Raw genomic sequence first — 23755 nt, 5'->3', positions numbered from 1 at the left:
CGATGAAGAGACATAGTAGAACGAGACATATGATCACTAGCCAAGAGGAGAATAGAGGCTAGGAGATGAAATCAGAGGCACAACACCTCACTCGGACATTTCAGCGCACGTGGCGTGCAATGAGGAGAAGGGAAACAATCAACATAGATCGGAGTCGTGGAAATGGATAAAAAATGACCTAAGATGATTTAGGCCATTGAAGAGAAGGGGTTTAGAACCCGCGAGAGAGAGAGAGAGAGAGAGAGAGAGAGAGAGAGAGAGAGAGAGAGAGAGTTAGGGTTTTAGGGTTGAGGGTGTGGGTTGGGTGGCGGGTTAGAGATGGGAGAGAGAGCAACAAGGGGCGGAAATGAGAGAGGCGCGGGAGGTGAGAGGGGCGTGGGGTGAGGGCAGCGAGGGAGAAGGGGATGGGTTTAAGGGGGTGAGGGGTGGGTCGGATTAGGGTTGGAGGGGCATGAGGTGTTGGGTTAGAGATGGGAGAGAGAGCAGCGGGGGTGGGGGCGGGGCCGGGAATGAGAGAGGGGCGGGAGGCAGCGAGGTGGAGGAACAAGGTGGAAGGGCGAGAGAGAGGGCGTGGGTATATGACGGGAGAGGGTCAAAGTGAGAAGAGAGGGCAGCGAGGTGGACGGCTAGAGGAGAGGAGGAGAGTGGTGGAGAAGAATAAGGAGAGAGGAGAACAATCGTGGTCCCTACGGAGCCAAACCCTAAGGCTCTGATTCCATGTTAGAAGAGACGAGAGAAGAGAATGAGTGAGTTGGAGATTAGCTCCCCCTCACTTATGTATTTATATAAATGATAACATAGTACAAAGACTATCTTGCCCTTAGGTACAATACACTTCTAACAACAAGAATACCTAAGACTCCTCCAAAGGTACAATTGTCAACCAGTTGCAACTTGGTAGCAATGTCTTAAAATTCGCATTTGACAAACAATTGATGAACTTGTCAGTGAACAATTCAACTAATTGATCTTTGCTCTTCACATTGGGACTTATTTTCTTTGAAGTCACTTTATATTTCATAAAGTACAATAAAATTCACTATGAAGTATAACCCGATTTTGCACAAAATTCTCTTAAAATGACTGGATTATCCTACTTACACAGATCGACATGAAATGAGACATCTCCTAGAAACTATCAACAATAACAATGATGGAATCAAATTTCCTAGCAGTCTTGACAAGGGGTGTACATGACAATGTCTTGGGTTTAATTTCTAATGGATTGACTTGCCTTGTGCTGCGTGACACAAACTGTCCCCACATGATCCCATCAAGTAGAGTTTCATCATGCTTGCCCATACAAGATTGCTCCTCAGTCCCCCCAGGTGAACTTTTATAATGTGGTTCATTTTTTCTTTCAAGGTCAGTCCTAATCAGCTACTGATTCTGTTAGGTTATTTTGATGATCGAAAGTCCGGCGTGGACTATCAGACGATCTGTGACCAAGGTTTTAAATTTCGGTTTCGATGTCGGTTTCGGCCACCACCGAAACCGAAATGTTTCGGCCACCACCGAAACCGAAATGTTCCGGTTTCGGGCCGAAATTTCGGCCGAAATCATGTAAAAATATGATTATGATTTCGTTTATTTTTTTTAATTTCGACCGAAATGTCTAAAATTTCGGTGATTTCGAAAATTTCGTTGGAAATTATAACATTTCGGTGTACATTTTTTAAATTTCGCTGGAAATTTTGTAAAAAAAGTCAAAAAATGAAAATTTAGCCTACATTTCGGCGAAATTTCGGTAAAATTTCGGCGAAATCTTGTAAAGAAACGACTTCATGTGAATTTCTTTTCGGTTTGTGCCAACGTTTCGGCCGAAATTTAAAACCATGTATGTGACACATTTCACCATGGTTGGAAATTTTTTAATGTAGTACTGTATTGTTTGGGTCTTAGAAGCCCATGACCCTTACTCGTCTTACCTATATGTGGTCTCGTGGCACAACTCTTAGGAGGAAGAGTGGGGTTCAAACGACTAGCTATAGGAATTCTAGGGCTGTACACAAGTTTGTATCTTTTTGAAGTGCAACATGTAGTTTCAAGAAGGCTGCATCAAAATTGATGGTGGGTAGTGGATTTGGTGTTTAGACAGACTTAGGCCTTCTAATGTATAGGTTGAGTGAAGATACTGCAGTCTAATGTATAGTTTGAGTGAAGATAGTGAAGATACCTAGTGAGACTCCTGCATTACAACGTTAAATAACTATTCCTATGAAAGGACCCTTGTATAATAGGAAGAAAAAGTGGTCAATCCACCTAAGTAGGAGTGGGAAAATAAGACGTAGGCTCAAAGATTGTGACTTCTGGAGACATTATTTCCTAGAAATTGACTTTAATTCTATAAAATGCATTTAATAGCACGAGAATCAAGTATCTCTAGCTTGGGACCAAGACGTTGAACAAAACATCCACATCCAAACACACTTCAAGGAAAAGAGAGGAACATCAAGAAACAAGATAGAAGCGCGGATGATAGCATGTGATTGTTCAAATAACAGGTTGGGAGCGCAACATAAATCCAATACGTTTTTGGAACATTAATATAGAACAAGTGATCTTGCCACTTAAGATGCCAAGTTTTCCATTCAAAAACTTCACTATGTTGAGGAGTTTCCACATGAAGTTTAATGCAATATACTATGATGATTAACCATTAAAGAAAAAAATTAAAATACTACGATGATCACAATAAGATTGAAAGATGGGATATTTGTATTTTATGCATTATTAGAACGAAAAATTAAATTCCATATGAAAGGCTTTAAAAATAAAAAAAATATTGCAGAACGAGCATTCATTGAATAAATCCATTTCATTCATGAACAATCATCCCCAAATGTAACAAAGTATCTAGTTCCCAATAAAATTGTAATACGACACAGACTCATATATCAAAATGAATTAAAGAGAATGAAACATCTTGATGATTTTCAAGAAGAGGAAAAGACACCCTATGATGCTTACGAATTCACACACTTCACAATTTAACTTCTACAAAGAAGATATAGAAGGAACCATGACCCTCAAACTCTTCAATGGAGGATGACCCAATTGACAATGCCACTTTGGAGAATCGCCAAGTTGAAATGTAGCCTTACATGCCTCTACGAAGTAGTACATCCCTCCAAATTCATGGCATCCACCATTCTTCCTTGTTCCCTTAGATTCTGACAAACACAATGTGATGAATAGAAGGTTTCATAATAGTTAAGTGAACGGGTGATTTTATTTACGTACATAAAAGTTAAAGTAAATTTCAAAGCAAACAACACGGAGATAGAGGTATACTAGAATTAGGATGTGCAATACACATTCCAATGACTCTAGATACCATACCATATTCAAGGTAATAATGCCGGATGAAAGAGGCTTATTTAACAAAGAGGACGCACATGATATGATGTGGAGCTTTTGAATCAATAACCCAAGGAGCAAATGATATAAAATAAAACAATTCAATGCATGTACTGGCAAATGTTGAGGGATTGTAGAAGATTGCTGAATTTTCTTAAGTTGTTGATACTCATGGTTTGAAATTTCGGCCGAAACATGTTTCAACCGAAATATTTTGGTTTTAGCCTGGACTGAAACAAAATTCACATTTAATCAATTGTTTTTACCAAAATTTGCCAAAATTTCAACCGAAATTTCATTTTTACACCTATTTACAAGATTTCCACCGAAATTTTAGAGATTCGCCGAAATGATTTCGGCCGAAATTTCCACCGAAACCAAAATTTTTCGATTTCGGTGGTGGCGGAAACCGAAACCGAAACTGAACCGAAATTTAAAACCTTGGATACTCTTCTCGTTTGAGAGGGAGCTTATTATCATTGAAAGTAGACTACTGAGTAGAGTAAACGGGTAGTAGTTTATCCTTTCCATTTAACTTAGTATAGGTCATTTAAAGCCCAAGAAATTCGGATTGATCTATGATCAATGATCTACCCTAATTGTTGCTCTCCACTGCCAACAAAGAAAATTTTGATTATTGAAAATTAAATCACTTACAACAACATGGAGTAATCACTTACGGTTTGTGGGAATCACACTTCAACTTATCTATTCTTTTCAATTCACATCACAATCCCCACAATTTGACACTAAATTCTTGATTTTAGTACTTAGCTTCGACACATACTTCACATCTTTTGCCTCAAGCTCAATATGCGGGATTTCTGTTGGATCAGATCTTTCGCTTTGATGGAAGCTTTTGGACCGGCGGCTTCGCCGTCCCTCCCCTTGACCCATCCTCTTTGATTCTGATTGTGGGGCATTCAATGCACTTGATGTAGACTTTATTATTTCCAAATGGTATGTTGAATCACTTGTGAAGTCGACTCCACTTGATTTTCTTTTCTTGATTACAAGGAAAGGGGAATTCAACAAAAAAAAAAAAACCCATCCAACACTGCTGCCAACCATTGAGATTGCTGCACACAAGGTTCTGAAAATTGGAATCGAATCGTAAATAGCGACAGGGTTCGGATCGTATCGAATCGTAAATCGGATCGTTAAAAATATAAAAAAAATAAAAATAAAAATTAGTAATTATTTATTTTTCATTCAAAACAATTATATTAAATATAAAATTTTATGATTAGTAATCAAAACTTGCGGCTGGTATTAGTAGAAGTAGGAAAGATGAGGAGGAGAATAGAGTTAGTGTAAGCCCAAGGGTTCCCATGAGTTCAACTAATCACCTTTTCCTTGTTGTTTTGATGCTAGATAACCCAAATTGATTGGTCTCTATGGACTAATGAGTTGCCTTGTAGTGTTGTGCCTTAGACAGGATTTTGATTGTTCAATCCAACTTAGCACAATTCAACCACTAGACATTGTTTGAGCCTTTGACGATCAACGTGCATAAATGAACCAAGAGAGCTTGCACACATTGGAGGGCATCATCCTTGAAAGATGTCCAAGTCAAGAGCTCAAGTTGAGGATCCCACAAGCATGCCTTGTACAATGCCAAAGTGAAGCTTGGAGTTGAACAAGTGATGATGATCTACTCATGCATTCAAAACGAAGAATCCATTCAAGAGAGTCACATGGACCAAGCATTCTTAAGTGTTTACTTACAAGCCAAGAGCCCAAGGATGACCTTTGAAGCCAAGGCAATCAAGGGAGTTCAAGTATTTTACAATTTAGATTGTATTGGAGATCTCATTCAGATGGTTTTGCATTTCAAAGTGTTTTCCAAACCTTTTTCGAAACCACCCTTGAGACCTATTTGTATTTCATGGAAAGTCATTTTCCAAGGTCCTAAACATTGTTAAAACAAAAGGCCATAGCCCAAGAACCAAAGCCCAAGTGCCAAGTTGAGGCAAATAGTGAATTGACCTCAAATCGGCACTTGCATAGTGGACCACAGACCTTAATTCCACTTTAATTGGTCTAAATGATTTTCAAATATTTCTGAAAATATTTTTTTCAGATTCCTTTGATTCTTCTCATGTCCTTAGAGTATAAGAACATCAAAATCCAATGGAAATGAGATATGAATTTTACAAACCGGCCTAAAAAGGCTATTTTTTTGCAGCCGTGGGCGACCGCCCAGTCGATCGCCGTGTGCAGAGACACAAAATTAAAATAGTCCAACGTGTTAGGCGAGGGCGACCGCCCCCTGCGGTCGACCGAGTCTGCGCGAGGAACTAGCCATTTGGGCATAACGTCTACTTGATTTTTTTACTGTTTTTTGAACTTTTCTAGCCCAAATTATCCCCCCAAACGATCATGAATCATTGTGTGCTATAAATATGATATTTTCTCGTAGATTTAAGGATTTTTGGAACTATTGAATATCATCCTTGAGCTTAAACTTTCAAGTTTTCTAGATTTCTTCAAAGAGTTTTGATTTTGCATATCCTTTCGAAGATCTCCATAGGCTTTACTTGTATCATTCCTTGGATAGTATTTGTGATCTTTATCATTGTTGGATCAAACCTACATAGAGGCTAAGAGAGATTTTCCTTTGTTCTTCATTTGATTTGGTGAGAAGGGCGGTGTCCCTAAACTTGTAGTGAGAAGGGTTTGTTCTATTGAAGAGTTGTGGTGGGGATTGTACCAGCTTGGGATCCGGCTTTAGTGGGGATCCAATTCACCCCCCTCTCGGTTGCTACACCGGTATTTAAGTTAGGGTTTTCTTTACTTGTTTTTAGGTTGTTAATTTGGGCGAGGGGTTCATATTCGATTTATTTCTAATCGTAAAGGCCCCATCACCAAAAAAAAATTGAATAAAAAAGAATTGTAAAAAATCATAAAAATTGCACGATTCAAAGCCAAATCTTACGTACGATTTTTAGGAGAAACGATTCTTGCTTCCGATTTGAATCCTAGATTCAAATCATGAATCGTATGATTTTAACAACATGGGCTGCGCATGTTGAGGTAACTCTAGGTTTGGGTTCATATCGATCCCAACTTTCGAAGATCTGAAAAGAAAAGGAAGGGAAGAAGGGGAATGAAAAAAGAAAGGAGATACATAAGCCGTAAATTAAAGAGAATAAAGAGAACAATAAGAATGGGAGAAAAAGAAGTTCTGTGGGTTGAAGTGAAATGCCACAATGTCTGACTCTGTATTATATATAATACGAAACTTCAAGAACTTACCAGTATGTCACACATAAGTGACATAAATGATGGGGCATAACCTGATAATGTATTATACAAAATAATACTAGGTTTTCAACAAATATCATCCATTCTGAGGTTGGAATACATACCACCAAACTGACTTCCAAGTTCGTCTATAAGTATGTCAACTAATTGATCTTGTTACCCAGCACATAGTGCAGACATTAGATTTGTGTGACCTTTTCACCAACATAGTAAGAATCAATTTGCTTGCAAACAGTAAAACACATTGGTTCCATATGAATCTTGAACCACACCAACTCACGCATAATATGAATTAATTAATGGTTTATTAACCTTTTGATTACTGTATGTTTATAAGTTACGTACTCTCTCTAGCACCCTTCAGGCATTGCTCCCTCTCCTTAGGATTTCTTCTCTATATTCATATTAGTATTTGGTTAAAGTTTCTGTTTTACTTTTTTTTTTCCTTTCGAAGGAGAGAGGGGGGGGGGGGGGGGGGATATGGAATAAAAACAAGGTTACAATTTGTTAAGGTTTAATATAAAAGAAGAAAGAGAATAGGACAGGGGACAAATCAGGGTTACAATTTGTTAAGGTTTGATAAAAGAAGAAAGAGAATAGGACGGGACTATGCTAAATTAATTTTGTCAAATAGGGACTAATCAACATTATTGATCTCAACCCATGTTCTTGGTCAGAAATAAGTAATACTGATTCTGAAATGCATTTCCATCTCTTTTACTCATTAATTACATTATTGCTAGCTAATGATTGTGTGATTAGGAAATGACAACATATAGTTCCTGCAAAATTGAAGTTCATTTTTATAAATGCATTACTGTGATACCTGTTGGTATAATTTGACAAGTACCTATGTTATTCTCTGCATACTTTAATACTTGTTTTTCCTTTTCTAATGATTTTAATCGATTCTTGTCTTTTTCTAGGTACTATTACTTCTGTTCATCAAGTCAATGTAATTTCATCGTCTAAGGTGGCTGCAGTTATCATTTTTGTAGTGCTAGTTTATATTAATGATGTACAATTTTCAATTATCACTCCATAGATATGTATCATAGGTTATCGTGCAAGCACTTCCAGTTTCTAATTGTTTTTAGTGTGGCAGCTGACCTGCTTGGTACTGCCTCATCAGCATGGTACTTTGTTGCAACCAAAGTCAATCTGGAATGCAGATGAAACTCTCCAGACATGCTCAATGGTGGAGAATATATTACATTTAGAACCGATAGAAGTATGTTCCTCAGTTTTGTCAATGTAGTCATTCTTTTTCTAGAGGAAGTTCACACTCATGTTTGTTTGATGTAATCATTAAAAAACGGTAGTGCCAATATCATTATTCTATTTACAACTGAGCCCAAACTTGGCTCCCTTCTTTTGTAGATCTAGGGACATATCTGAATGTATTTGATCCAAGTTATGAAAAAGGAAAAATTCAGAAAAAAATAGAGAATATATAATCTAGATTTAAAAGTGTTTCCAAACTAAAGTAGAACCTGCACCTAGAATGGAGATGGAGGGACCGGTTCCTCTTCAGAATTGTTGAAAAACTTCTCATAACATAGTTTCCCTCTCCTATTCTTTTGCTTGTTATCTCAGGCCACAAATAAAATGTAATCATATTTTTATTCCACTCCACAATTTCTACACCCATATTCAATCTCTTAAAACACAATGTAAAAGACCAAAATTACCCTACTTAAGTAGTTAATTGACTAATTGGAATCACTAAAATATATCTAATATCAGATAAGAAACTAAAATCAATTCTAATAAAGACGTCTTGAGAGGGTATTAGCACCTCCCTCATTTTCTCCTATCTTTTGGGTCCCTTATGACTTTGTGGCCCATGTGTTGGCCAACCTTGCATGGAACTGTTGCCCATTTGATATCCTCAAGTAGTGTGCCCCGATCTCCCAATGGGTATTTGGTGTATTTCCCTTTGCCACGGTATTTGTACAAGTCCTTCAATTGCTCAACTTGTTGTATGTACCCATTGGAAATCATTATTTTTGCAAAACAGACCATGAATCCTCCTTGAAATTCTTGATGCCTTCTATGTTTTTGACTTGAACCTTGTACCCGGAATTTCGAGCCTCCATCTAACCTGCTAATGATAATGTTGTTCATCGTATCTTTTGTGTCCCAATTCACGATCCCACATATTGGGAGTGGTACGAAATCCAGGAGATGATCAGGATTCCACTGATAAACAGTCTAAAGATTCATTTCCTTTTATCAGCTCCAACTATTGTAAGCAAAGTATGGTTGTGGTAATGCTAAGTCCAACTGTCGCTTCCTACTGTTTGCGATACTTCCCAATAAGTTGCGAAAACAGTTGTCAATGTCAGTTTGTGCTCTGTCCATTTGTTCATGGATGGTACACACTATTGTACTGGATTTTTTTAGCCAGTATTTGCCAAAAGCTTCTCCAGAAGCGGATAAGAAAGGGAAGAAAATGAAAAGAAGAAAGAGAAGGGAAGAAGGGGAAGAGGGAAAGAAGGAAGATAGAAAAGGGAAGAAGAGAAAGACATGTAATATCATTATTAAACTAAAAATATTTAATACATCATCCCCATATATATGAGAAAAGTGTAGCTACACATACGTGTAGCTAGCTTAGCTACACCGACGGCTTAAAATACAGTGGGCCCCACATTGTTTCGGTGATGCAAACCATTCATATGATGGGCCCTCACATAGATGGCGTGTGCCCAAAAAATCAGCTCCATAGGATCATCCCAACCCTACGATGGACGTGTAAAAACCTTCACAAATCTGTCCATTTTTGCCTCCACAGTTTGAAGGGTTGGGATGATCCAATGGAGCTGATTTTTTGGGTACACCCTATCAATGTGAGGGCCTATCAAATGAATGGTTTGGATCACCCAAACAATGTGGGCCACTGTATTTTAAGCCGTCGGTGTAGCTAAGTTAGCTGCACGTATGTGTAGCTACACCTCTCTCTCTCTCTCTCTCTATATATATATATATTTAAATAGGTAATTGAAAATCAACAAATAAAATAAAATAAAAATGAAAATTTAAAAGGGTAAATATGCCACTTATTTGGCTCCCATGGGTTTGCGATTGCGGCTAGAGTAAGTTTGAAACGGGTGCCTACGATTCCCATCATTCTCCCCTTCTTGAAAGTACTCGTCCTCAAGTTCCCCCACGAGCCTTGTCATTGTGGTACTCCGCCCCAATCAAATATGTAAATGACCCACTCTAGCAGCAGTAGTAACTCGTCGAAGTCAGTCACGCTGTATAATGCTCACGACACTCGTGAAAGTCGTATGAAACGCGGGCGGAGTGATAGGGAAGAAATCACCCATGTAGAATCGTAAGAACGCAAGCCCCTTCTGCAAAGTAAAGTGGCTGGGAAGATAGCAATGTACTCCTGGACCTGCGTGAATCCCGTGATAGCTGTGGGTGACACCAATCCATGTATCTTATCTTGCTCATTGAAATCAGACCGACAATTCTCCTAATTGTCGTCTTGTGTACTGAAACCCTCTGTCTCAACCTCCTCAATCCTCTCAATCTGAACATGTATTGCAGAATCAACATTGGCACTATGCTCTTGTCATGATGTGGAATAAGCATCCTCAATGGAATGCTTCAACTCTCCATACTCTGGCAATGCCTCATCCGTCACTATATACTCTGGCTCTGTATCTGCTCTCTTTGGCTATGCTGGAGGATCTGACTGAGCATGTTTTGAAATAGGCTCGAGCTCAACATCAATATCGGCCTCACGTACAATAGCATCCGGTGTATCACGTGACTCCTCATTAGTTTTCACAACTTCCTCCTCCCCTTCTTGAGAACTAACCTCATCATCGGGTGGTAGAGGAGAAGAAATAGCTAAGCGACTCCTCTGCCAATCCAACTAACTCATGAGAAGCTCTAGCCTTTTTATCGCTTCCTCAGATTCGGCTTCTTGTTCATGACAAGTTGTTGCTTCACGTATCAACCTCTGTTGACACTGATGATAAGCCAATGCCTCACAAGCCCACATAAACTCATCATTGACCTCCTCTCATCGACGGAATAGAGGCCCGCCCATGTCATGACGCTTTGTTAACATGTATATCCACATCGACTTGACGTTTCTTCTCATGATGTCTTTGACTCGGTAAATGGTCGCTCGGTGATCATTACCGTAGTATTCATGGTGTGCCTCAAGAGCATCAATCCACTGTAGACATGCAACCTCATAATCACCACAAGTATCATAGTTCGTAGCCATTAAAATATGGAGCAAATAGTGGAGTCATTTTGGGGCGGATTAACGTCGCATGAGCCAATGCTCAATTCTGAAATGGTGTCCACTGTCCGCCGATACTTGTTAACCTAATCCTTTTGGCAGAGTGTCAATCGGTATTGAAAAAAATGCCTCCAATAGCGCTTATTCACTACTCCACGATCTTTGAGCTAGAATTTCTACCATACCACTGTTTGATTTATTTCTGATGTCAAAAGAAACAGAAACCCTTTCGTGGATCTCGCATCGGACTCTCGGATGGCCTTGATCGTGTTCGAATCACAACCGACGGATGAGAATTATCCAAAATCAGCATTGATGCTTGTTGTTGGCTGAGACTAGATTGGATGCAATCGTCAGGTTGTCCCGGCCAATTCTCATGTTGATGGCAGCTTTGAAATCCGACTAGAAACGACCCGAATAAGAGTGTAGTCTTCAAATAGCATGGGGAGAGAGAGAGAGAGAGATGTTTCGTGAGTGAGAGAGAGATGTTTCGTGAGAGAGAGAAGAGTCGGATAGAAAAAGTATGAGAGAAAAGAGAAAGAAGACATACAGAGAAAAGGGAGAGCGAGACAAAAAAAGAGAAAGGGAGAGAGATAGAAAGAGAGTATGAAAGAGAAGACAGAGTGAAATGAGATGTATTTTTTCTTCTTTTTTCCCCTTTTCTATTTTTTTTTCCTTTTTTTGCTATTCCCCCCCTTTTGCTTTGTTTATTTTTTTGGCTTTTCCTTTTTAGTCAAACACGACAACACAAAACTCAAGCTTCCGTTTTCATTTTTGGTGGTACCACTGGCTACACGGGTTTTCCTTCCCCGTTGGAGCACGGCAACAGAAACTGAAAGAAAGGAAGCTCTTACATCGGATCTATTACGTGTTAATTCGAGTGCCAAAATCTATCCGCGATTTGTGGGTGAACGGGAAATCCACCTAAAGCAGCTATGCAAGACTTGCGACGACTTGTGGATGGTGTGAATTGGGTAGGCTTGGTGGCCACAATGGCAACCAAGCGGTTGTGTGTCGAAGAGACACGGACAACCTGATCCTTGCTATGAGTGGATGGGGGTTGCGATGATCTTGGTTGGACAAGGAAGTAACCAAGTGGCTGGACACGACTCGAGATTGTGTAGCGCTGGTTGTGAGCAACAAAACGGGTGGGCTTCATGGATGAGAAAGAAGGTAGTGTTTGCTCCTTGGCTTGCGGGAGAGGGGTGGCCAGGCGGCATGGCTGAATGTGAGTGGGTGTAACACAGTGGGCGTGACGATGTACTCATGAACTTTGAAGATTGCAGCCAATCACGGGCGGTGGTTTCGTATTCCGGAATCTAGTTGCGTACTATAACCATGTCTCGAAAACAATTTGCTGTTCTTCACCGTGAATGTCAAACCAACATTGTTCGACTGGTTTTTCTAGAACTGAGTGAACTTGACAATAACTACTACTTCCGATTTAAAGATTGAACACCAAAAAATCGTGTCAGCTGTGATTAACAGTTTAGCACCAATCATATTAATCTTCAAAGCAAACTTCGACAATCCATAAAACTCCAAATCCAAAAATTATGCTCTGATCTGATACCACTGGACGTAGGATAGGGAAGAGAAAAGGAAGAAGAAAGTGTAGGGGAAGAAGGGGAAGAGAGGAAGAAGGAAGAAAGAAAAGGGAAGACGAGAAGTAAGGGAGAAGAAAGTTGCACGCAATATTATTCCAAAACTGGAAATGTTCAATACATCATCCCCATATATATTGGCAATTGAAAATCAACAAATAAAATAAAATCAAAAGGGCAAATATGCCACTTATCGGGCCCCCATGGGTTTGCAACCGTGCCTAGAGTAAGTCTAAAACGGGTGCTTACCGTCCCCATCACTTTGTGTCTCAACTAGTGATCATTTGTGGAACACTGTGCAGCTTCACCATTTCTTTAAAACATAAGATGGAAATATTTTACGCATCCAACGTTTTCCTACAAGAAAAAGAGCATGCCATTTTCAAAATCTGCCTTCATCAGTGAAATTGGACTCCATACTTGGTTGAATCCTCGAAATACTCAACACAATCCATGCTAACATCCTTAATGTACTATGTTTTTGCCATCGTGGTATTGAATTTCCACTGATATTGATACGAAACGACCGGAATGTTCCGATTTCCATCTCCACTGAAATCAAAACTGGAACGATCGAAATGCATAAACAAAAATTGTAAGTGTAATACTAGTTTGCTATATCGTGTTCGTTGCATTATTATATTTATATGACTTACATGTGGAAAGTTGTGCGAGCCTTGGCGCAACGGTAAGATTACTCCATTGTGACATGGTGGTCACGGGTTCGAGTCATGGAAACAGCCTCTCTGCAAAGTAGGGGTAAGGATCTAGCCCTCCCAAGACCCCCTGCAATAGCGAGAGCCTCGTGCATTGGGCTCCCCTTTTTTTCCATGTGGAAAGTTGTGCATGTATTATGTATACATATTTATATGAATTACACATGAAATTTGGTTTGTAGCAAATTATTAGACATGAGCGACGGTGGATGTCACCATGTGTTCGATGTTTTTAAATCACTGTGGATGATTGTCTTGCTTATGTGATGGTTTCTTAGTCTCACACACATGTGATTGCTTTTAAGTGTGTATTTGTGCATATTCTAGCATTTCATGAAGTTTTATTGTTAAATTCTATCATTTGCATATGTTCCTTGTGTTTCTGTGATTTTACTGGATCTCCATCAAAACTTTCAAGCGAAACCGAAATGTTCCCATTTTTGTGATGATTAGAACTGAAACCTAAATCGAAATTTAAAAACTTTGCTTATCATCAAGGTTTTAAATTTTGGTTTGGGTTTGAAATTTTGTAGAAATCTTGTAAAATCACAGAAATGTATGGAAACATATTCAATTAATACAAATGTGGACTCTTTTCGTATTTCAAAATGTTTGCTTTACTTACGGTCTTACCACCTGTCATCCCGCTTCTCATAGGTTAAAAACATCGAACACGTAGTGTCATGCATTGTCTCGTTTGTCTGATAATTTACTACATACCAAAGTTCACGTGTAATTTATATACATTTGTATACACAATATATGTATACATAATACATATTTTTGTATTTCATATGCAATTCATCTATCATCTTTATATATATATATATATATATATATATAAAGGACAAGGATTGTACGCTCGAGTGTACCTAACCTTAGGTACGCTCGAGTGCCAAATCACATGGGTCCCACAATTTTTTTGGTCATCTAAACCATTCATTTGCAAGGCCGCATCATAGATAGGGTGTGTACCAAAAATCAGCACCATTGAATCATCCTAACCCCTCCAAAACTGGAGTGCAAAATGGGCAGATTTGTGGACAAACAGTTTCTGTCCATTTTGACCTCCACAAATGGATGGGTTAGGATGATCCTATGGAGCTGATTTTTGGTATGCACCCTATCTATGATGGGGCCTTGCAAATGAATGGTTTAGATGACCAAAAAAAATGTGGGACCCATGTGATTTGGCACTCGAGCGTACCTAAGGTTAGGTACACTCGAGCGTACAATCCTTTTCCTCATATATATATATATAAAATGTATTATGTATATATATATATATATATATATATATATATATATATATATATATATATATATATATATATATGAGGAAACTGTTGGTGCGCTTAAGCTCACCAAACTTATGGTGAGCTTAAGCGCCCAATCACATGGGGGCCCACTTTGTTAGGATGATCCAAACCATTCATTTGCAAGGCCTTATGATAGATAGGGGGTGTACCAAAAATCAGCTCCATAGGATCATCCTAACCCCTCCATTTGTGAAGGACAAAAATGGACAGACACAAATCTGCCCATTTTTTGTCCTCCACAAATGGAGGGGTTAGGATGATCCTATGGAGCTGATTTTTCGTACACCCCCTATCTATCATAAGGCCTTGCAAATGAATGGTTTGGATCACCACAGAAAATGTGGGACCCATGTGATCGGGGAGCTTAAGCGCACCATAAGTTTGGTGCGCTTAAGGTCACCAACAGTTTCCTCATATATATATATATATATATATATATGTATTATGTATATATAAAGGGGTTGATGTTTCTAGTCCGTCCGCCAAAAAATCAGTATGGGCCCACAGTTTTTTTGTGATCCGAAGCATTCATTTAATAGGCCCTGACATGGATAGGGTGTGCCCAAAAAATCAGCTCCATAGGATCATTCCAACCCTACGATTTGTGGAGGTTAAAATGGATGGGTATAAAACTTCACTAATTTGTCCAATTTTTAGCTCCACAAATCGAAGTGTTAAGATGATCCTATGGAACTGATTTTTTGGGCACACCCTATCTATGTCAGGGCCTATCAAATGAATGCTTTGGATCATCCAAACATTGTGGGCCCACTGTGTTTTGGGTAGGCGGACTAGAGAAGGTTCTCTAGTCGGCCGACTAGAGATAGGGTGTCCACAAAAAATCACACCCATAGGATAATCCTAACCCATCCAACAATGGAGGGGAAAATGGGATAAAATGGATAGACACAGTTTGTCTACAAATCTGCCCATTTTTCCCTCCACTGTTGGATGGGTTAGGATCATCCTATTGGTCTGATTTTTTGTAGACACCCTATCTAGGTAAGGGGCTTTCAAATGAATGGTTTGGATCACCCAAACAATGTGGGCTCCCACTGTATTTAACCCGACCGAGTAGATGACTTAGCTACAAGACCGAGTAGCTACACTTTTCTGATATATATATATATATATATATATATATATATATATATATATATATATATATATATATATATATATATATATATATATAGGATAGAGTAGCTGCGCTCGAGCGCAGCTAAGCTTAGCTGCACTCGAGCACAGAAACAGGGGTGGGCCACATTTTGGGTGGGATCGAAAGCATTCATTTGATGGGCCCTTTCATGCGTAGGGTGTCCACCAAAAATCAGCTCCATTGGATCACCTTAGGGTGTCCATTTGTGGGGCCAAAAATGGACAGATTTGTGGACAAACAGTATCTGTCCATTTTGGCCCCACAAATGGACACCCATTGGTGATCCAATGGAGCTGATTTTTCGTAGGCCCCCCATCCATGATGGGGCCTTCCAACTGAATGGTTAGGATCAACCCCCCCCGTTTCTGTGCTCGAGCGCAACAACCCTTTTCTCATATATATATATATATATATATATATATATATATATATATATATATTTACTAACCATGTTTCTTTCCTCTATCATTTGTTTTCTTTGCATGGAAAATTTTTTCTATATAAAAAAATTACTAGAACTTTTTCTATGGTGGAACTTTTTTACACCTCATGAATAGCATGAGTGGGGCCCACCCTATAAACACATGGTGTAAAATGGTGGGACACATCATTTTCCTTATATTTTGATGGTGTAGGTCCCACAATCTCCAACCAATCCCATGCATAGGTTGGGGACCACCATAATGTTTTGACGGGGTGGGGTGTATTATTTTACTCACGAGCTCATTATTTTACACCCATACATGAGAATGCTTGTATAAATGAAAATATGTAAAAATACTGATACGTATCAGTTCACCACTAATACACTTACAATTTTTGTTTCAGTATCGGTTTTGGTGGGGCGCAAAATAGAAACATTTCGGTCGTTTCGTGTCAGTTTCGGTGGAAATTTAATCATCGATTATTTTTTTCTTTTTGGTTAAGCATACTTGATCAACATTAGTTGCTCTTTGAGTGAATATTAATGGATCTTCAATTCCTTGTTCTTCCTTTTTGCGGACAATCTATTAAATTCAGTTATATCATCTCCACCTTGAGCAGTGTTGCCCGAATTTTACTATATTTTCTTCATATGGATAATTTTTAATCACCTATGCCTTTGATTTAATCAATACTTACAGTTCTCTTTTTGATTTTCTACATTCTATTTTAGAAAACGATTAAAATAAAATAAAGCCATGAAATGTTATCTGTTTTACATTTTTGTCAGGAGGTGTATGATAACATGTTCTTCTTTCCTTCGTACCATGTCTTTTCTTGTAGGCGCCTTGGTGGCTTCCTATTTCCTCTCGCAATTTTGGGATTGTTCTTTGTTGATTGATCAGTCTTTACTCAAATATTCTAGATTTTGACTAATTGAAATACGTGAATTTTCTAATGAATATTAATGATATTCCATTCCTAATTCTCTTTTTTCCACAACAAGCTTTCAACTTTGGTTGCTTCTTTTGGGTTGATCAGTGTTGACTATTTTATTATTTAATGCTGTATGGCTAAGGTTTAACAGTTTAACCAGCTAGATGCTGTGATTTCAACAACACATTAGATATTGTGTTTAATATTCAGAATTGAATCTCTGATAACCATTGAAACAAAATAATCACCATTACTTCCATGCAGAGAGGTGCGTGAGAACATTTATATAGAAATGGGACATGAAGATTCTGTTTCATGATCCATTTGTTATGTTCGAGTGAGTGTCTTTTCTTTCATGATTTCTAAAATAATTATCTTTATATTCATTCTTGGTGAATTTCAATATGATAAATGAAAATTTTGACCTATGAACATTGTTCTAGGGTAATGAGGTCATTCCTTTCTAGAATGATTCTCATTATCCGGGATGGCTTGTCCAAGTAGTGTTGTATGGGTGCTTTTCTATTCTCCAAAGAGGTAGTGGGTTGAAATGGAGGCTAAGGTTAGAGAGAGGAAGAAGAAGATGAATGGAGGGATGGAGAGTGTCCACTAGGGAGCTCCTCATGTAAATGTTGTATATAGAGGCCCAAATAGGGCAACATGTGTACAATGACTACAATGCCCTCTAAACTACATATAATACTTAAAATATCCTTACATGTTATTCAACACTCCCTCAAGCTGGAGTGTATATACTATGGAACTCCAGCTTGCTACAAAGAAACTACAACAACCAACTAACATAACCATGCAGGGAAAAATATAATCATCTCATATATACAGTTTGGTACAACACTCTTCAAGCTGGTGTGTTAAAACATAATGAAAAGATGGCAACTGCCACAAGAGTACAACAACGAGATTGGCGACTATAAAAAAGAGCAGCTCCCCTTGAATCAACATGATGGCGGGAGCGAACAATGACACCTCGACAGGGAAATAACAACGATCCATCACCCATAATAAGCACCAAAGGCGTGCACGAGCACCAACAAAGTAGCGCTGGTTAGCAGCGACATCAGCTGAGTAGCACAACGCCAAGAGAAGAACAACCACCGGAAAGGTGATCGGAACCAACCAACAACGGGGGACACCTTCGTCTCGAGATAACCAACCAATGATGGGGAAACCATCGTCTAAAGAGAAGGTCGATGGGGACATCGTCACCTGAAGATAACCAACCAACGACGGGGAAACCATCGTCCGGTCTCTGGAGACAAGGTCGACGGCAGGAGATAAGAAGATAACCCACCAATGATGGAGAAACCATCGTCTAGAGAGAAGGTCGAGGGGACACCGTCGCTTGAAGATAACTAACCAACGATGGCGAAACTATCGTCCGGAGACAAGGTCGATGACATGAACGATAGCATGAACATCGCCGCCTGATGATAACCAACCAACGATGGGGGAACTATCGTCTGGAGAGAAGGTCGACAGGGACACCCTCACCTGAAGATAACTAACCAACGATGGAAAAATCATCGTTTGGAGAGAAGGTCGACGGCATGAACATTGTCGCCTGAAGATAACTAACTAACATGTGGAAACCATCATCTGGAGACAAGGTCGACGGTAAATCGTCGCCTGAAGAGAACACAGACCAACGTTGGCGGAAAGCACATCGTCTGGAGCATATAAGGTCGAAACCAACACTAATAAACAGTCATATAGCTGGACAATAATATGTAAAACTACGCCAAGAACACGAAGAGGAAACAACGAACAATGCGAAGAACGACTGACAATGCGAAGAAGAAGAAACCAAACAATTCAAGAATGGTGAAATACATCAAAGAGAAGACAACATGAAGAAGGACGAAGAATAGAATCGCCAACAATACTCCCCCTCGGGCGAGACTACATGAGAGACAACAAGACAAGAAAGCAAGACAACACTCACTCAAGAAAAGACAACAAAGAGGACAACACCAAGAACTACATGACAACACTCCCCCTCAAGTTGAAATCCGAATACCTTCAACTTGAAAAGAAGACTTCCAAGGCATGGCACCAAAACCCTCTTAGACATTTCATCAAAGACTTGGGGTGAACCCTAAAAAATATAGAAAAGAGAAAATAAAGAGATTTTGAGTTGAGATTTGAGATTCAAAAGAGAAAGAAAGGGGGAATAGATGGTGGAGACACTCAAAATAGGTTCTCAACAGAAGACAAAGGAGTAGAGGGTTGCGGCAACTTAGGAGATCTGAGTTTTTTTTTTTGTTTTGGGAGTAATCGCAAGAACTTGGAGAGAAAAGGGCGATTAAGTGCGTGCGATTAGGGGGAGTAATCGCATGTGATTAAGGGAGTAATCACTTGGAGTAATCGCATGAGGAGGTTAATTGCATGATGGGTAATCGCTGAACCTAGAGTGCGATTAATAATCACAAGGGGATGCAACACATATAGAAGAGGGATTTTCAAGAGATATTGTTCAGATATTTTAGGGTTGGTTTTCGGCAAACCCAAAAACACTTACACAACCCATAAAGAAAGAAAAGAAAACCAAGAGATGAGAGAAATCTTTTGCATGGGCCAAGTGAGAGAAAATAAGGTTGTGGAAGAGATATTTTAGGGATTTGGTAGATACTTTCCAGATTTTGGGGGAGTTGCGCACGAAAAAAAAGAACAGAGAGACGCACGGAATAGAGGAACGTTGGTGCATACCCGGAGGGTCGCGAATAACTACCAAGATTTTAGGAGCTTGATGGGACCAAACTGTCACATTCATATAGGCATATCCACATCCCAAATTAAATGAACAAGCACTAAAAGATGATTAATTGCAACTCAAAGAGTCAACAAATATCTTTAAAGAGGACTCATGATTCGGAAAACATTCTATACTAAGCATAAATGCATAAAATAACTTAATTAATGTAAGAAGAAGAGGATTTAAGGTTCAAATATCTAACTTTATTCCCTGATAAGTTGCTGTCCACAAACAAAAATAAAGATCTAGGGCCCAAATCTTGATGATAGAATGGCGAAGGCTCAAAATATCCTAGGGTAGTTAACTAGGGATGTTCCTAAGGATTCCTAAAGGCTAAAAGGGTCGTAACATGGCTGAAAATATAGAAAAATATTACCCTGAAAACGCAGCAGCCCTTCCACTTGTAGATCTTACTAGCAAAGGTCCAAGGTGATGATGGAGAAGACCGTTATCGCATTTCGAAATACCGGACAGCAAAAGGCCTCCATGAATGGAAGTGAAATGGTCATGAGAGAGTGGGTGAGGGTAGAAATAAGGGAAAGAAAGAAAGAGGAGATCAAACGAGTGAAGGAAGTGAGAGATCAAGAGAACTAGAGAGAGAAAGCGGGAAGGTGAGGGGGAGAGAGAGAACGAGAGGGAGAAAGAATGTCGTGGGAGAGGTAGAGAGAGAGAAAAATCGTGAGAGGGGAGAGAGAGAGAGAGAGAAAGACGTGAGGGGGAGAAAGAGAAAACGTGGGAGAGGGAGAAGAGAAAGAGAGGACGTGGGAGAGGGAGAAGAGAGGAGACGGCTACCTTTTGGCCTCTTTTTGGTTTTCTCAAAACTTCTTTCAAAACTAGGGCTCTCTTTCATCCACCCTTTATTTATAATCTTTTGCTAGCAATTCTCCAAGTGAAAGGACCAACATACCCTTCCTGTAATAACATAAAACAAGGTGATAAGTAGGGGCATAAATGGAAAAGTGGATAAATAAAATAAAACAAGGGTGAGTGGTGGGTGCAAAAATGGGCCCTAGATGATGTGGACAACCCCCACATCTAGGCATACTAAATAACCAATAGATAAATCCAACGACCAATAATAAAAGCAAAAATGACAATCCAAAAGCAAATAAAGATGATCCAACAGTCGAAAGCGCAATAATGATGATCCAATGGTTACTATTCAAAAAAAGAAAATGAGAGCCTTGCGAGAGAAGGAACACGAGAGAATGAGAGAGAGATAATGGTGTGGAGATGAAGGGATCGACTCTTCTTCTTTCACTTTCACTGAGGATCAGCCCTTTGGTGCTGATACCATGTTAGAAATGGAGGCTAGGGTTAGGGAGAGGAAGAAGAAGAGGAATGGAGAGATGGAGGGTCTCCACGAGGGAGCTCGTCATGTAAATGATGTATATAGGTCCAAATAGGGCAACATCTACACAATGACTACAATACCCTCTACACTACATATATTACCTAAACTACCTTTACATGTTATTCAACAAACATTATTACAATTCATTTTTATTTTCTGTGGAAATACGATTCTTAATGATCATAACTTGGGGAATCTAACTAGTTAAATTTAGATAATTGAAGTTTGAACCCCTTAATTTCTTTACCATAGAATTCCATGTTCACTTCTTAGATTCATGCCATGATAAAGCATATTTTATTCCTTGTCTGAGGTCATCATGAAAATCCTATGTTTCAGGTTATGCTCATGTACAATTTTCTTTTTCTTTTGAAGGTGGACATATTCCGTGGATTTACATTGCCAGATGCTCCAAAGTTTGCACAAGTTTTTGGAGGACAGTTCATTGGACAGGAAAGCTTTAGCTTGTTTCAATTTGATCTTTTGAAATGGCATGTTTTATATAAGATTAATTCGCTTAGATATGCCTATTAATTATTGACATGCGTACGTACATATAAAAATGGTTTTAAATTTCAACCAAAATCTGAAATTTCAGGTTTCGGTTGAGACTGAAATCGAACCCGGTTACACCCGAAACGTTTTCGAACGAAAATTTGAAATTTCATTTTTTCCTAAAATTTCGTCCAAAATTTAAGGAATTTCACCCAAAAATCTCTATTTTATTTATTATTTAATATTTAGAAATTCCGGTAATTTCTTCTGAAAATTTGTTGGAGATAAAATATTATTTTATTTGTTTTCGTCGGATTTTGGCCGAAATTTCTATTTCGGTGAGGACCGAAACACATTTCTATACCGAAATCTGAAACCATGCATATAAACACACTTGTTGTAATATTTTGTTGCCCTTAGAACGTATCTTTGGGTGTTCCTCATTGAGTTGTGTGACTTTACCAAGTTGCATGTTTTTAGGACCTTGCAGACTTGCAGTTATTGAATACTGTCATCTTCATCGTATGGTGATATTGCATGAAAATTTGGTACTCAAGTTTTGTTGCAGTTTATATTTTATTACATTTTTCATTTGTAAGTTGCATTTTTGTAATATTCATCATGCGATATACATTAAGGCTGAGTGATGTGGGTCTTTCCATCAAGGTTGAGTGACCTATTGGAGAGATGGTTCTTAGTGCGTTGGACGTCAAAAGGAAAGATCCTGTGGAATGTGGTCTTGCTGGCTACACATAGTTTTGTGGAAAGAAAGGAATGTTAGGGATTACTCCCATCTCTTGGATGGGAGCCACTAGATCCCGGAATTGAAATTTAATATTCATGGTTCCATCCTAGGAAATCCTAGGTCAGAAGGAGCAAGTGGGGTACTAAGAGATGAGGCAGGAGTTACGAGGTAGGGCCTTCTCAGGATCTACTGGAGTTGCGGATTCCAATGAGGTGGAGGTGAGAGCAGTCCTCCAGGGGATGGGGATAGTAGAGAGTAATGTCCTAGATAGGCTGATTGTAGAGGGAGACTCCCTTAACGTTATCTGGTGGCTGAAGAGGAGTCAACCCCGTTCATGGAGATTTGCACATTGGTTTGAGGAGATCATGCAGATAGGTTAGCTCGGGCTGGTGCTGCTAGGGAAGGCATAGAGATGTTCGATTTCCTTCTCGTTAAGGGTTTTTATGTATTCTCTCTCTCTCTCTCTCTGTACTGACCATCTTGGGTGGGTGAGGGGTGTGGGGGGTGGGGTTCTTTACTTCTTCCATCTAATATTATTTCTCATCATTCAAACAATAAAAAGAAAAAAAAGAGAGGCATGCGATAAACATTAAAGGTCTGAAATTTTGTGAGGGTTGATTTACTGTCACTTTCAACCTCCCGACTTTTCTCCCATTCTCTTTATCATCCATGCTTACGTTTTATCTAATAAAACTATGTAGCGCATGCTTACGTTTTATCTAATCCCTTAAAGAAACGACATGCGTCCCAAGGATAACCCAAGGAAGCAAGATTCTTCCTTGGGAGTGGGGAACCTCGATTCCCTGGTTCTCGAATCCGAAACGGGAATCTTCTCGAATCCCCAAAAACTGGAATTCTCGGTTCGGATTCACCAGAAACCTGATTCTCACTTTTGGGAATCGTGGTTTATGATTCCCCGGAAACTCGATTCCTACTTTTGGGAACCGCGGTTTAATATTATGTGAAATGCGATTTCCCGGCGATTCCTCCGAAATTCCCAGTGATACCTAACTCCCCAGCGAATCCCCGACAATTCCCAGGCGACTCTCCGGTGACTTTACGATTCCCGCTTCTGACCATCTCGCGGCGACTTCAGGATTCCCGCTTCCAACCAACCCGGAAGCCTTCGATTCTCGCTCTGGCAACCTTGGGATAACCCTGCACCACTGGGGACCATGCACTTGACCTCACACGTCTAGAGACTTTATTAGAATCACAACTCGAAAAGTGATACAACACTTATTCCTTATACTATGTTGCTAGAGAACATCAGAGGGCATGAAACACATCCCCAAATCTCCACACCACTTACCAGAACAAGAAATATTCAGCCCTTC

The 23755-nt window shown here is 39.3% G+C and overlaps 1 protein-coding gene across 1 annotated transcript in view; it reads left to right on the top strand.

Annotated features, from left to right (window-relative positions):
- The window catches only part of LOC143856995 (acyl-CoA hydrolase 2-like), a 76854-nt gene that overhangs the window by 7775 nt on the left and 45324 nt on the right, over positions 1–23755 (top strand). Inside the window, exons 4-7 of the mRNA XM_077367272.1 lie at positions 7390–7459; positions 7554–7600; positions 7733–7858; positions 21554–21632. Of these exons, the coding sequence (XP_077223387.1) occupies positions 7390–7459; positions 7554–7600; positions 7733–7858; positions 21554–21632 (322 nt within the window). The remainder of the gene's footprint in view (positions 1–7389; positions 7460–7553; positions 7601–7732; positions 7859–21553; positions 21633–23755) is intronic.

This window comes from Tasmannia lanceolata, unplaced genomic scaffold, assembly GCF_043159265.1.
Source record: "Tasmannia lanceolata isolate RefF3 unplaced genomic scaffold, GAP_Taslan_0.1 ptg000024l, whole genome shotgun sequence".
NCBI classification, from domain to species: domain Eukaryota; kingdom Viridiplantae; phylum Streptophyta; class Magnoliopsida; order Canellales; family Winteraceae; genus Tasmannia; species Tasmannia lanceolata.
This window is presented reverse-complemented; position numbering and strand designations above follow the sequence as displayed.